This window comes from Mastigoproctus giganteus, chromosome 8, assembly GCF_048544385.1.
Source record: "Mastigoproctus giganteus isolate SK-2022 chromosome 8, ASM4854438v1, whole genome shotgun sequence".
In the NCBI taxonomy this organism is placed as follows: domain Eukaryota; kingdom Metazoa; phylum Arthropoda; class Arachnida; order Uropygi; family Thelyphonidae; genus Mastigoproctus; species Mastigoproctus giganteus.
Window position 1 is genome coordinate 38,233,717 of NC_143582.1, and position 16,655 is coordinate 38,250,371.

The 16,655-nt window shown below is 34.3% G+C and overlaps 1 protein-coding gene across 1 annotated transcript in view; it reads right to left on the reverse strand.

Moving 5' to 3' along the window:
- The window catches only part of ATPsynO (ATP synthase subunit O, mitochondrial), a 48,447-nt gene that overhangs the window by 6,736 nt on the left and 25,056 nt on the right, over positions 1-16,655 (reverse strand). The window contains exons 5-7 of the mRNA XM_090379316.1: positions 6,859-6,918; positions 2,812-2,924; positions 1,116-1,202 (exon numbers count right to left, since the gene is read on the reverse strand). Of these exons, the coding sequence (XP_090235442.1) occupies positions 1,116-1,202; positions 2,812-2,924; positions 6,859-6,918 (260 nt within the window). The remainder of the gene's footprint in view (positions 1-1,115; positions 1,203-2,811; positions 2,925-6,858; positions 6,919-16,655) is intronic.

Consider the following 16,655-nt stretch of genomic DNA (forward strand, 5'->3'; position numbering starts at 1 on the left):
TGCTGCTCCTGCCCACCTGGCTACGGAGGCACCATATAAGGTCAATGATACAAAAAAGTAGACTTTTTTTTTCTGCATTAACCAAAATAATAACAGTTCTTTTTTAAGTGGAACCACATATAGTATAAAAAGAAGTGCCTTAATGGATTAGAAAAGAAACACATAGGAACAAATTAATAAAAATAAATGGAAGGATATGAAAACAACTACAAAGTTAAAAGATAAGTAGTGGAAATCGCCATCACAATTAAAAAAGAACATATAAATTAATACAGTGGATTCCAGTTATTTGGGCCACCGGTTAATCGGGGCAGCCGTTTATTTGGGGCAAATCTTAAAAAACAGAAACCAATCGAGAAAATAGCCAGGGTTCTTCGCTTAATTGGGACAGCATGCTGTTTAATCGGGGCAGGAGACTGCAGCACTGTAGATTACCCTACGATTGTCTCCGATGGTACCACGTGGTTCGGTCGAAATTCTGTACAATCAAACGTGATTTGATTGTACAGTGAACCAATTATAAAAAAAAGAGGGGGAGATGCATTGTATTTTTAACTATTTACGTGAAACTTTGGATAATTGGGGCAGCCACTTAATCGGGCCAAAATGCACTAGTCCCGATGTGTCCCAAATAACCGGAATGGACTGTATATTATTTCCAAAATTTAACAAAAAATTCATTCCTGTGTAATAAAATTAAACTTTATCACTCAAGCTCACATTTATTTTTCATTAAAAAATTACAAAAGAGTTACCACATGGCAATGTGCCTACAAAATAACTGCTATTTTAACTAGAAATAGCAGTTATTTTGGTCCCAAATTTTGTTCTAATAAAACCTATCATAGCAACGATATTTATGAAACTAAAACAACTATTATGGTGATAACACAGGTGACTGAGCTCAAACTAGAAAAGCTTTCAAAAATAATATTAAATTTTATACTTTCAACCTTTCTGATGATAAATGAGTCCAATTACCACATTGTTTTTAAAGAAAACAAAACCATTTGAGCTGTTTGCCTAAAGTATCTAATTCTAAAGACATTGTAATGCATTATTAAGAAATTTCCATAGAGTAATTATATTAATTTCTCATAGCAACAATGTCTTACCTTTGTTTGAAGGAAAAGTTTCTCACCCTTCTTCATAAAACCTTGAAGAGCTGCTTGTAACTCATTCATGGAAGCTTCATCCATAGGCTAAAATAATTCACAATTTTAACATTACTTAGATATTATAATTCAGTAAAATTCTAAAAAAAAAACTATCTTCTATTATGCAATACCCTACCATATGTAAAAATAATAATTTAAAAAAAAAAAAAATTGTAAGCATTTGTTTCTGACATTGCACAAAACATTTTAATTCAGATTCACAAAATATTTTTGTGAATGTGAATTAAAATGGTGAATTCAGTTGACTCAACAACCACAACTGACCACAAGAATTAGTGACAACCGGCACTGCACACCTGACTTAAACCAGAGATGAGACAAAAGGAAATTAATCCCAAGGAAAGGACAATCATACTTGACCAAACACATGGATGTGACAAACTGATCAGCACCACAAGGAAAGGACAACCAAGATATTGGAACAAAGACCAGGACAGCAGCTGATTGCTGCCTAAGCCATACGGCGACCCAGGCTGGACACCTAGCCCAGCCTTCTTCCGGCCCCTATTCCTGGCAGGGGGAGTAACTTTTCAGCACCCCCAATCTGCCATCCAAACTTCCCTCTGGTGTGGCATGGGCATGCCACACTGCCTAGCAGGGGTCATCTCTTTTATCGACCCCTTACTTCAGTGGTTTTCAACCAGGGTGCCGCAACAACATTCCAGGGGTGCCACGTGATTTTTTAATTTATATGTTTATTTCATTATAGGTATACAGTATCTTTTTAATTTTGTGGTGATCTATAATTGATGTTTACTTAGTACCTCTATAAAAAGAATAAAATTATATACTGTATATATATATAATTTGTATTATGAAATGTAATTTTTATAATTATATTATTGTAAAAAGATCATATAACATATATATTTTTTAATATTTTATATATATATATATAAAACATATTTAAAAAAATTGAGTAGGGGTGCTGCAAAATAAAATAAATTACTTAGGGGTGCCGTTATTAAAAAAAGGTTGAAAACCACTGCCTTACTTCTACCCCCGAGTCTTCAGCCTCCCCTCCCTCCCACTATTATCTTTCATCTAGCGTATAGCTTCACACATCTAAATTTAATAACATCAAAATTTTGCCCGACCTATTAAGCCTTTTAACATTTCTCTAGCATTCAACCCAAACCAACGATTTCCTAACAGCAATCTCATTAAACATTAATGTCAAACGCGTGAAATTTTTTTTTTTTTTAGGTCCTAGCCACTGAAATCCCAGGAAACTAGGTGGCAGGACCTGCCAGAGCAATTTGTTGTGATACTGGACACACTCGGCTAGCCTCCACGTGGTGAGGTATGGGCAACGTCGGGCCCCACTAGGGGCCTGGCAGCCAATAAGCCAGCCAAACAATGGGCACAACACATCACACTGCACAGACATGGCTCACACATTTTCAAATCTCTGGCTTGACAGTGTACTGTCCTCGATTCAGCAAACACACGCGGAAATGGGAGAAATCCCAGGTACCATCTGACACGAACATACCTTATGTACTAATGGACAGCTAATGACTGTTTACATAATATACTGTAAAATTAAAATAAACACAAAAATATGCAGTCTTACAAAAGATGGCATATTTTTGAACTTAGAAACTGATTAGTGTTATATTACTGAAATTACCTTTGCTGTGGTAACTTCACACACTATTTCTCCACGGTAAGCACTCATAATATGTGCAAAAGTATCAACAACAGCTGGAAATTTCTTAAGTCGGCCATTCTCAGCCAAGGCAGCTGCAAAAGAACAATGAAATACTTAACTCCTTTCAGATAATATCCTTATTCCATTTATATATATAAACAAAGCACAGTCAAGCCTATAAATAAACTTTAAAATGAAGATTTTGTTTTGAGATATTGATTTCTCTTTATTAAGAGAGAAAGACGTTATACAGTCAGTGTTAATATATTCTGCCAAAGTCTGATGAAAGGTTTGCAAGGCTGAATAGCTAACTTCCTGTAAAAAACACTAATGGTTATAAGCAAAATCATTTCTACATTACTGTTTGAATAATACCTAATGCAACCTATCTCAATATATTAATTATCTAAGTTACTTTAACTGCATTCTAAACAAATGAACCGAGTCAACAAGATTTGACTTGTACTTTTAAATTAGTACTGAGCAACATATTTTTTTATTTCTGATATCAGGTCAGATTTGAAACTTAAAAATACTAATAAGACACAGGCTTTCAGCATTTTTAGCAATGTAAGGAGGATAGCAGTATAATAGTACAGTAAAGGCACAGCATAATAGATCACACAGCATACTATCTTAATCGCATGCAGTATGGCTCTAAAATCCAAAAAATTGACTACTTGAAAAGTGACGTTCAAAATTTATTTCCTTTTTGGGTTTGCATGATGCTAATATATAAACCTGTATGGTAAAACATTTTACCATGCATTTTATATATTAAATTTATATAATCATACAAATTTTGTACAGTTTTAGTGTGTAGAATGTCTTCAAACCTACAAAATCCTGCATTCCTAGTTTTCTGCAGCATGTTTCACAATACCAAACTGTGTCATTTCTCCCATTTCTATCTCTAGTGAGAGAATAAAATATGAACAGAAAGAACAGAGAGGGGGTCAGAGTTATGCTCTTAGTTAAAAAGCACAAAATCTAAGGCAGTACATCCAGTTGACATGGGTGGCCAGTGCAATGTTGAGTCAGTTTGGTGTAATGCAAGCACTGGAAAAGCAAAAATGAGAGTAAAAGTGTGTTATAGGTAGGGTTGCCAGATTTCTATGGCTGGATTAAAGGATACTCAAAAATAATTAATGCTACCACTTTCCAACTCTCAATCCACCCCCTCCCACACCAAAAGAGGAAAATTAAATGATTTTTTAGTTATTGTTTTTTAGATTTTGGTTTAAAAATTATAGTTTTCATACTGACTATAAATTTTTGCAAATTTATATATTGGTAAACCATGGCTTTCTATAGGGAAGAATATGGATTGATATATAAGGATAATGAACGATATGGATGATATAAAAAGCATGAATTGATCGAAATATTTTAATGCAAGTTTAGTGCAATAATTGACATCAAGCTAAAGTAATTTTAGGTATGTGAAAAAAAGCACAAGAAAAAAAAACTTACTGGTTTAATAGCTAGAAATCATTCACATTGAACATACTTTGTACTACTTTGAGCAGCCTTAAGAACTTTGGCACCTTTTTTAATTTTCTCAGAAAAATTTAAACAATTATCTTTAAAATTGAAGTAGATCATTAGTTCGCTTTTTATGGGTGAAAGTGAACATCTATTTCGCCCATCCCTCCACTTCGAGTTCATTACACTATAAATCCTTTCTGAATTTGATGAAGTCCCCGGCGCTGAAAAAACATATGAAATGACCTTGAAAATATTTGAAAGTTTAAAATTAACACTTTTCAAAATTAAATGCCACTGACCATGTAAGCCTCCTACCCCTGTACGGAAATCCGCCACTGCCATTACGAGGCACAGACATTGAAAAATGAAAATAAAGGACAAATTGCGTCCTTTCTGGTTTCAATAAAGGACAAGGACAGTTTGGCTAAAATAAAGGATTGTCCTTTGAAATAAAGGACGCCTGGCAACCCTAGTTATAGGCCTAATGGCTCTGATGAGTACAATGATCAACTGTACAGAGAAATAGAGTAAATCAGAATGTCATATAATGGGAGATTTTAACTTTCTAGATATTGACTGGAATCTGTGGATCTGTCATTCACATATTAGCAAGATTTCTGCAGATTTAATGAATGATTGTTAGCAAACTGAATATGTATTTTACATCTACATTCACACATGAGGAATTCTTTGGGAAGGGAATACCAGAAGTTTATCAAACTCCAATAGGAAGCTAAATGCTTTTGCAATAAGTGAGAGGAAAATTAAAGAGAAATTATTGAAGTTAAACATAAGAAAGGCACCTGGGGTGGGGGGATAGAGTCTATCCAATTATATTAAGGAAGGCAGCAAAGGTGATAAGCAAATCCTTAGCCATAATTATGAGATAATTCTTGAATTCAAGGGAAGTTTCCATGGACTGGAGATATGTGAATGTATCCTCCTCCCCAATTTACAAAGGGGGATCAAAGGGTGACACAAGTAATTGCACACCTGTTAGGTTAATGTCTGTTCTGGGGGGAAGGGGGAAATAATGGAGTCACTAGTTAAAAATGTAATGCAGGACCATCAAGAGAGGAATGCATTTATTCTTCAGTCACAGCATGGGTCTATTAAGGGGGAATCTTGTTGTTATTTGGTTTTTAGGAACATTAGCAACTAAGGCCATATTGCTCCAGGAATATGCAGTGGTCATTCCCTGACCTTTCCGCATCCTCCGTATTTGGTGGTGATGGGCTCGAACCCCGGTCCAATCAAAAAGCGTGTGCTACACACTGCTGCTCCTTCCCACTTGGCTACGGAGGCACCGGGGAATCTTGTCTGACCAATCTGATTGGATACTATGATGCAGTCACAAAGGAATGGACGCAAAAATTAATTTTGATATCACATACTTGGATTTCAGGAAAGCTTTCGATACTGTTGCACATAAAAGACTGCTGTACAAATTAGAGTAGTGAGGCTGCTATGGATAAAGAGATGGTTGAGTGGGAAAGACAAAGAGATTTGCCAATTTTCTCCAAAACTGAAAACCTGTGTGGCAATATAATGGTTTTTGCCACTTATTTGTTTTCCATAAATAAGTGGAAAAATTTATTAATGAATGAAAATTAATGAATGAATATTACAGAATGTTAATTTAACCTGAACACAAAAATAATATTAATATTACTGTTGTAGTATTACTGTTCTGTTCAAGCCTTGTCAGAGGAATTTCTAAAGGCCTGTTCAACCAGGGATGTGGTTAGGCAGAGAAAACAGTTTTTCCACTTTCAGTTAATCTATTTTTTCAAATCACACAGCAAGTGCAATTCAACCTGTGTATAGCACAATCTACACTGAACATTTCAGTAAAGCACTTAATTTCGAAGCCAAATGCCACTTTTGTTATTCCAATTAATTATCATATTCACAATAAAAAAACTGAAACCCAAAAAGCAGACCAAACACCTTTGATAAATGCTCCTATTTCTGTAATGCTAGTTACAATAAAAAGCAAATGGTATGCTTGTGGAAAAGAGTTAAATAATTACCTATAATGTTTATTTGCAGGATACTGGCCATATTCATAATTAATAAATTAAATTATTATTTTTTTAAACAAGCATCTTCATATATTTGGTGCCTTAGATATAGTAATTAATCAGTGTAAATGTCACTATTTAAATCTCATACCATTACTACATACTATTCTTTCTTTCATAAGGCTATTTGGCAGGCACACTCTAAGGTTCAGAAAATGAGTAGCTAAATTACTCTCTTCACAAAAAAAGCATCTTCTACCATCATGTTTCAAGCTTTCAATGATGCCACATCAGTGAGAGGATGGAGAAATCTTCCCATATTTGAAATCTCATAGTATATTACTTACAGATAACCTTAGCAAATCACAATTACCACAAGTTTTATAAGGTAAATGGTACAGTTAAATTAAATATAAAATATTTATACATCATTCAATCTCATTAGTTTATGTAGTTCAAGAGGAGAAATATAAAATGTCTAAAACAGCTTCATATCTCTAAATTTTCTACTCACCTACTAAGTTAAGTGTCAGATTGCTAATTTTCTGCTTCTGAAGAGCACTAACAAGTGAATCTGAAATGTTAGAAATAATCACTTATATTTCAATAAAATTAAAAATCAAGAGAAAGAAAATTCATTCATTCACACACTGATTTTTTTATTCCATGAAAATAACCTTTCATTCCATTCCTTTTATAATTTCATATCACATTTGGTTAGCAAATTCAGAATTCTAGCTTAGTGGTTGTGCCCATTGCCTATTTTCTGGTGAGATTTTAAAAATTATTCTGGTTCTATGTTATACTGAATATTTATTTATTAAATAATATTCTATATCCTGATAACGAACCTGTGCAGGTTATTAGGATGCAAAGTAAAGGCAGAATTAATGTATTTTCAAATACAGAAAATGGAATACTTAATAACCATCTCTGAATGTTTAAGAAAGTGATGCCATATGTGCAGTAATATATAACAGTCACCCAATATGTCATAAATACTATATTGTGATGGATAACTTTTTTGAAGCTTTGATAAAAAAATTTACAATCTCTCTTCGGCATTTTAGGTTTCTAGTTTTTTGCATATATATTTTATGCATTTAATATCTTGTTCTATGTTTCCCTACCGATACACAGATCTAATTTCAAAATGCAAATAGGTAAAATGTAGTATTATAAAAAAAAAAAATAACAATTTTTCCCAAGATAATTTAGAATTGGTATTATTACAATGAATAAATGATGCAAAGAAGCAAGATTTTTCCACATCTGCCAAAAAAAAAAAAAAAAAAAAAAAACCAAACAAAAAAATAAATAAACAATTATTGTATATGCTTCTCCTGTTGCCAAAAAGTGCCCATCTAATTCCATTTTGAACTTTACCAAACTATCAACCTTGATCACTGTTGCAGGCAATTCATTCGAGCGATCTACAACACGCTGCTCAAAAGTAAACTTCACAAGATCCAGCCTTTTGTCATTCACCAATTTTATATTCGTGTCCCTCAGTTTTCTCTTTTTTACAGTAAAAATATACTTCTCTCATTCATTTTACTGATTCCCTTCAGGGTCTTGTATACCTATATTAGGTCTCTCCTAAGATGTCTAGTTGCTAAGCTTTGCAGTCTTCACTTTCTAAGCCATTCTTCATATGCACGTTGATTCGTAACCCTTGCCAATCTGGATGCTCCTCCCTGAACCTTTTCCAGAAGTTCTGTCTTTCTTCAAGTTTATTTAACCATTCCAATTATAATTTTCTTTAATATATTTTTATTACTAACATTTTTATTTCAAAAAGTAGGGCATGTCGTGTTTACAGTTCTGTCATATGATTAATACAGCTTTTATTGTCTTAATGTTGTCTCACTAATCTCACACCGTTTCTGACTTAATTCCCCCTACAATTCTGACACTTGATGTAGGACCAGATTACTGGCCTTACATCAAGTATCAGAACAGTAGGGGGGGGAATTAACTCAATCCTTGTGTGGTTGTCTCACAATAATAATTGTGGATGAATTCGTTTACTTTATTTTGGCCCCTATGATGGCATTAGAACTGATGCACTGCATTTTAAATACAGGTACACCCCCCCTCCCCTCCCCGTATAACACAGTGGTTAGATTCCCATAAAATCTTATGTAGTGTGAAACTGCGTTATACGGGACTAAGAACCAGTACAAAAAGGATGGTTACGTTTCAAAAGCTAACAAAAATACATCATTTAATAACTATCAGAAACTTAATTTTTATTAAAAATAATAACTGAACAAACATCTTACAAACTGTGATACATATAATGTACTTCATTTAATTTTCTTCCTCTTCATTCATTGCTGCTAAGCACAATCAAATGAGAACATTTCCTCTGTTGCAGAATATCTTCACCTTCTGAACTTTCTTCTGCAGCATCTAGACTTCGTGTAACTTCTGCTCTCTTTAAAAAAATCAGTAATCTGGGCTTGTTTGCTTTTGCTTGATAGATCTTTGTAAATTGCGTGGTATGGAGCTAAGCATTTTTGATCCTCCCTTTTGAAATTTACGTTCCTCTCAGTCGAAGGCTCTTCATTCAGAAAATAAGATTTTAACTGCTCGGCCAAGTTTATGCTTTTTAGTGTAAAATTTGGAACTTCAGAATTTTAATCTGCGCTATCATCCTCTGAATTGATTTTGTTTACCTCTGATGCATTTCCACCAAATCTGCTTCACCAGCTTGTTTTCTACCAGTAATTCTTGAGCATTTTCGGTAGTCATATCATCAAACCTTCTCCCTCCTACCGACTTAGCAATATCTACTAACACCAATTCCATTTTCTGCCGGTTTGACCATATTTCTTGAATGAACTGACTCTGGCCATACATTTTTCCAACATGGTTTTAATGTTGATGGTTTTATTTCATTGAGCGATAAAGTTATGATTCTGATACAGTCCACAATTGAGAAATGTTTCCATGCCTCCATCACTTCAATAGATTCGGAATCAATTTTTTCTAAAATCCATTGTAAATTTTCTGACATTATGAGTTTTAATGTGCCTTGATCTATGAGTCTTGATCTAATGGCTGAATTAAGGATGTTGTATTAAGTGGTAGGAACAGTACTTCAACATTTTCAATGACTTATAATGGGGGATTTTAACTTCCCAGATATTGACTGGAACTTGTGGGTTGGTCACTCACACACTAGTAAGACTTTTGCGGATTTATTGGATGATTGTTTTCTGCAGCAGCATGTTCGAGAGGCAACCAGAGAGGGTAATATTCTTGATCTGGTTATCAGCAGCGATCATTCGTGTATTAAGAATTTGCAGATAAAGGAACCACTAGGTGGTAGTGATCACAGTGCACTAATGTGAGATTTACTTAAAGATATAATTACCATCAGGAGTAAAGGAAAGGGTTTTTGCTCCCGTAAAGGTGAGTACAGTGGTCTCAGTTTTTAAATTCTGTACAGTGGGATCAACTGACGATGTTACCAACAGTAAATTCTAAGTGGGAAGCATTCAAGGAATTAATCGTGGAAGCTACTAAAAGTTTCATACCTATTAAGAAATACTGTTCAAGGTTTAGGCCTAAACGGTTATCAAATGAACTAATGAGACTCATGACAGAGAATAAAAATGCATGGGATGCATGTAAATTATCAAGCGACTCAGAAGCCTATGGCAGATTACGAGAAATCTTTGGCAAAAGATGCTAAGAAAAACACCATGGATTTCTTTACTTATATAAACTCTAAAAGGAAGAGGATGAATCTGATTGGTCCACTTGATATTGATTGTTTGACTGTTGATGATCCTGCTCAGATAGCAAACAAACTGAATGAGTATTTTGCATCTACATTCACACATGAGGAGTTATTAACGTTTGAAAATGGCAGAAGGTTATCAAATTGTAGCAGGGTGCTTAATGATTTTATAATAACTGAGAGCAAAGTTGATGACAAATTGTTGAAGTTAAACATAAGAAAGGTACCTGGGGTGGATGGGATCTATCCAGTTATATTAAAGGAGGCGGCAAAGCAACTAAGCAAACCCTTAGCCATAATTATGAGAACATCTTTGGACTCAGGGGAGGTCCCCATGGATTGGAGATGTGCAAATGTATCCCCAATTCACAAAGCGGGAATCGAAGGGTGACATGAGTAATTACAGACAAGTTAGTTTAACTTCTGTTCCGGGTAAAATAATGGAGTCACTGGTTAAAGATGCATTGCAGGATCATCTAGACAAGACTGCAGCAATAATTCAGACACAGCATGGGTTTGTTAACGGAAAGTCTTGTCTGACAAATTTGATAGGATATTATGATGTGGTTACAAAGGAACTGGATGCAAAAAATAATTTTGATATCATATATTTGGATTTCAGGAAAGCTTTTGACACTGTTGCGCATGGAAGATTATTGTACAAATTGGAGTAGAATGGTATTAAGGGTAAGTTGCTACAATGGATAAAAGGATGGTTGAGTGGGAGAAGACAGAGGGTGGTAATTAATGGGTGCTGCTCTTCGTGGACTAATGTTATTAGTGGAGTCCAAAGGGTTCGGTGTTGTGTCCTCTGTTGTTTTGTATATTTATGAATGATATTGATGAAGGTATATCAGGCTTAGTGTCGAAGTTTGCAGATAATACAAAGGTTGGCAGGGTTGTTAATGACAGTAATGGCAGTGTGCTACTGCAACAGGATCTAGATTGGTGTTTCCCAATCTTTTTTTTTACCATGCCCCACCTAAGTCTTTCTAAAATTCTGATGCCCCCTATTTAACATATACATATTTTTTATATTCAAAAAAATTGAATTATTCCCTAAATGAAGCCTAATTACAACTTGTTCACGACACAAGACTTAGGTTTTAGGAAGAAATCATTAGGAAATTATTAAGAAAAAAACAGTAAGGAAATTTTCAAAACATATAATAGACAACTAAAATTCAAGTACAAAATAATTTATATGAAAGATTTTTCTATAATATTTTAATTTTCAGTAATTATTATTTAATTGTTTAATAATTTCAACATTCCATGTGAAGTCACTTCTAGATGAGTGCACTAAATTTAGTGAGACCCTTATGCTTGATGCTTGCCGCAGAGAGATTTTATATTGGGCTCCAATTTAGTCAGCTTCAGTCTCAAGTCTCCCCGTTTTGTGATATCCAGTTGATTTCTTTTCTTTAGTAACAAATCATTTATGGCACTAAATCCACATTCAGCTAAATATGAAGATGGAAACGGTAACAATAGCTCTCTTGCAAAGTTGGTTGAATTTGGGTATTTAATTTCTGTTTCATTACAAAGCCATGCCATCGCTCCTTTTATATTGAATAAAGTTTTAACTGACTCATCATTTTGCATTTCTGAGAGTTCTTCTTGGTACTGCATTGATACATCAGACAAATCCACTAACATTGGTTGCATCATCCAGGTTGGAAAATCAATTTGTTTTAAATCAGAAAACCTTTCTTTTAAATCAGCGGACAGAATTTTCAGATGATCGACACTAACAAGTACAGCGGTATCAGTCACTTCACATTTTTGCAGCCAACGAAACTGTTCAAAATTTTTGTTACAAATATATTTTTGACATAATTCAATAAATGTAATGAAACCAAATATCTTCGCTTTTGCATCGACGAGAGTTTTATTTGTTCCTTGAAGTTTATTTAATATATTTAGTTTTTCAAAGATATCGGCTAAATAACTCACAAATGCTTTACCATCGACCATTAACAGATGCTTCATTTCAGGTTTGTCACTTAAAAAGTCACTAATAGTATCAATTAGTTCCATAAATCTTTTCAAGCAGTTCCCTTTCGAGAGCCACCTTACTTCAGTGTGAAGTAAAAGTCTCACATGGTCTGCATTTTGTTCTTCACAAAAAAGCTTGAAGAGACGCTCACATTTGGCATTAGCTTTAATAGCATTGAGATACTTTATAACTGATTTTAGTACTTCATTAAGAACAGGCAAAATATTTTTAGCTACCAAGTTTTCCCTATGAATAACGCAATGCACAAGAAGCATTTCTGGATTCTCATCTTTCATCAATTTCAAGCAGCCATTTTTCTTGCCCATCATATTAGGAGCACCATCTGCAGCACAAGATGTTATATTTTTCATTGGTCTATTATTGTCATCTAAGTAATTTTTTAGCTTATTATATATATCTTTGGAGGTAGTGGTGCTCTCTAATTATTTACAGAATAACATTTCTTCAGCAAAATTACCTTTATCAATATATCTTACATAAGTTATCAGTACGACTTCACTGTCTCTCTAAGTTGATTCATCCATTTGTACTGAGAATTTTCTTGTTTTCAGCTTTCCAACAAGTTGTATTTCAATATCTTCACTCATTTCATCTATTCTTCTGCTAACAGTATTGTTATTGAGTGGCATAGCGTTCACATCTTTGTCATCTTTTTCCAGAACTGTTTTAAGAAATGCTGATATTGATGGTTTGATTAAATTCTCTCCTATAGTATGATTTTTTCCAGATTTAGCAATAAGTAAAGAAATTTCATAACTAGCCTCAAGAGTACGACTGACAGTTGCAGTATGAGCAATAAACAGAGACTTTAATGTTGCTCTTTTTTCAAAATTCTTCTTTAAAGTTTGAAAGTAATTTAAATCTGAATTTACATGAGCATTATGTTTCGCCTTCAAGGTCTTCAAAAGACCTTGCTTCATTGATTCGTTAGTTCAAGCATTGTTGGCATAAAAGACAGAAAGGTGACCTTTGATCGTGGACAGCTGGTATGAAACCAAACTTTAAGTATTCCTCTGAATACTGACAAACTTTTTTTTTTTTACTTGCACTACTCATTTTACTGTGCAACTGAAATAAATAAATATAAGATAAATCAAAAACTAAAAATAAACTATACATTAAAGTTAATTTAATTTTATTTTAATATATCAAAATTAATTATTAGTATGCTTTTTGAATGAATAAATCACACAAATTACTGAATTCGGGCTATTAAATCTGTGGTCTCTGTGAACAAGCAGATAAGTCTAATTTGTCAAAAATAAGATAAGTGCACTATAATAAAGTATTTATTATTTACTATTATGTGATATGCAGATATCTTCGTTATTGTAGTGTTGGTGTGAGTAATAAATATTTGTATATTCGAATATATGCATGTTTATATGAAAGTGTGAAGTTTATTTTTCCTCTCCTGCAAATTCGAGTTTTTGGACATATTTGCTTATTTACTGAGACCACAGAAATATACATATATGACAAATACATACCATTGTGTATCATGGTTCTTCATTAATAATAATTCTCTGCGCAGACAAAGTAATTTTTTATTTTAATCTGAGATCGCCAAACCTATCCAAATGTACAGTCACGACGCCCAAACGAGCGTTTGTATGAAAGGAATTACCTATTTCATATAACACGGAGTTTGCGGTAGGCTACAGTAGACAACCACTATGCTTGCGCATTGCGCATGCCATAAGCAATCTTCCAATACAGTACGTACTATTCCTTCACTAGGCATAGTAAGCAATACTCTACGAGCAAACTGTAGTTGATATTACTCCAAACTTTCAAGTGCGGCTCTATAGAAAGTACAACATTTAACGAATGCTTATTTCAAATTGAGATACCAACAATTCTTCTTTTGTACAAGTTAAATCATAGTAGGCGGTAGTTTTAAACTCCAGACGAGCAATTTTTGAAGTGCCCCCCCTGAACAATCAAATTTCCCCCATGTGGGGCGTGGGACCCATGTTGGGAAACACCGATCTAGATAATTTGGGCAGATGGGCTAAGAAGTGGCAACTGAAGTTTAACCTTGACAAATGCAAAGTACTGCATATGGGTAGAAGTAACCGCAGAGAAATGTACCAACTGTGTGGTACTACACTTAAGGTGGTAGAAAATGAAAAAGATCTGGGAGTAATTGTGCAGTCAGATATGAAGTTTTCTGAGCAATGCAGACAGGCTGCCAGGGCAGGTCATGGGGTTTTGTCAATGATATATAGGAATTTTGCTAGCAGGGAAAAGGAGGTGATTGTCCCTCTGTATAAGGCAATGGTCAGGCCATGCCTTGAGGTCTGGAGGCCTCATTTTAGGAAGGATGTAGATTTGCTTGAGCGTGTACAGAAAAGGGCAACAAGATTGGTGAGGGGAATGAAGGGATCCTCTTACCAAGAGAAGCTTAAATTCTGCAAATTGCAGTGGCTGGAGACTAGGCACCTGCGCGGTCTTTGCCAAATTTGCTTCTTTCAAATTCACCTGCCAAATTTGCCTTTAGCCAGTGGGTGGTTAATTGCTGGAACAAACTTCCATCTGTCGTTGTGGAAGTTGATAGGTTAAATAAATTTAAGGAGGAACTGGACAGGCATTTGGAGGGAATGGTGTGATATTTTTTTTTTTTTGGCTGATGCTGCATAAGCTCATACACTTGCTTTTTTTTTTTTTTGTAGTTGTTGGCGCATCGGTTTCTGTGGCCATAATGCACCTCCCAAGGTTTTTGCAGTACTTTTATCCAAGCCCAAGGCGGGATTCGAACCCGCGACCTTTGGGTTGCCAGGCAGGCACTTTACCCACTCGGCTAGCCTGGTCAGCATACACTTGCTTTCTTGCATCACATTCCACTACTACTACTACTTAAATCTTTTGGATGGCTTGGAGTGTTATCCAATAATAATAAAACTTTGAAATCTAGATTTTTCCACTTTAAATAGTTTTCCACAGCTGGCTCAAAACAATTTAGAAATCATTCTTTTAATAAATCGGCAGTTACCCAAATTATGCCCAAGGCATAATTTAGGGCTGGAATTTAATTCACAACAAAGAAATATTCCAATACAGTTCTTAAGAACAAAGTTCAGTAAGACTTCGAAGGCACAGTTTTTTTTAATTTTTATTTTTTTGTGGTCTCAAACAAGCACAAGTTCAATAGCATAGAACCTAACACAGGGATTTCCAAACAAAATAAAATATGGGGTTTTCCCAATGATTTTTTTTTTGCATAATGACTAGCGGGTCAACAGCAGGGATTCACAAAAAAAAAAAAAAGAATGGAAATGTTGAAAAATTGCATCCAACTTAATAATAGTAGGGTTATCTCTGCATAAATGCTCAAAACTACCGTGCTTTCCGAGGTTTGCCGAAATTCTCTAACCATGTTATATAAGTACTGTGGTGTGCAAGGATTGCTGCAATTTATCAATCGTGTTAGAGTGAAACCGTGTTGTAGAAGTACCGTGTTATATGGGGGTTGCCTGTACATGCATGTCAAAACTGTACACAAATTAAAACTAATGTTGTTTGTGTAATGGAAATGGTACATGCATATTAAACAGTTTATTCTCTATAAGAAATAGTAGTATTTTCTTGAAAATTCTGTGTACTTTTTTCCCCCTAAAAAAATGGAACCAAAAGTGCATGGCTCATTTTCAAATTTAATTCAAAGCTCAAGACTTTCCCCAAGATCACATCCAAAGGAGCAAATAAAAAATTCTGCATTCCTATTAACTTTGGCATTTTTACTTTTTAAAAGTTTTTATTCCTTCAGCATTTTTATTTGCCCACCTGACAACAGCCTAAAAGAAGTATTTTATTTATTATCTATTTATTAAACTGCAACTTAGAATGTTGCACTGCATAAAAGGTTTGATTTTTTTCTTTCAGAAAAGAAAATTCTTGCTTCCTAGCAAATATCAAACTTGTTTACACAATCCTGATATTTGCTTCTAGAAAGTAAGAATATTTGTGCAGTGGAAAGGAAAAATAGTGGATAATAGCGCACATTCATTTGTCACCTTTCCTTACCCAAGATAGAAACAACTGCTTAGCACATTGCATGAAGCTCAAGATTCTTTCTAAGTTTGGTGCCCTTTACTAGTGAAAATAATCTTTAAGGTATTATTATTATTATTGTTATTTTGTCATAAAGCAAATGTTAAGAACGTTTCGCCATCCCAATATACTACAACAGTATCTGATATTTAAGATGCATATACTAAGCACCAGAATCAACTTTCAACCAGATGGGAAATCTCATTTCTTCACACATGTGCAGCATGGCTACATAACTCATTACTCAATGTCTGAATCAGTCAATGGTGATCAGTGAATGGAAATAAATTCACTGATCACCATGGGCACCAGATATTACATTTATTTTTGTGGGCTATAAAAAGGATCTGGCTAACATTACATTCACTAACAATGTTAGTTTAATTTGAAAAAAAAAGCACTGCTGTTACAAACATGGACCACGGCATGCTTGGGCACATATGAGATGAACTTGGGTATTGGTGGGATAAGTGTTGAGTCATTTTGA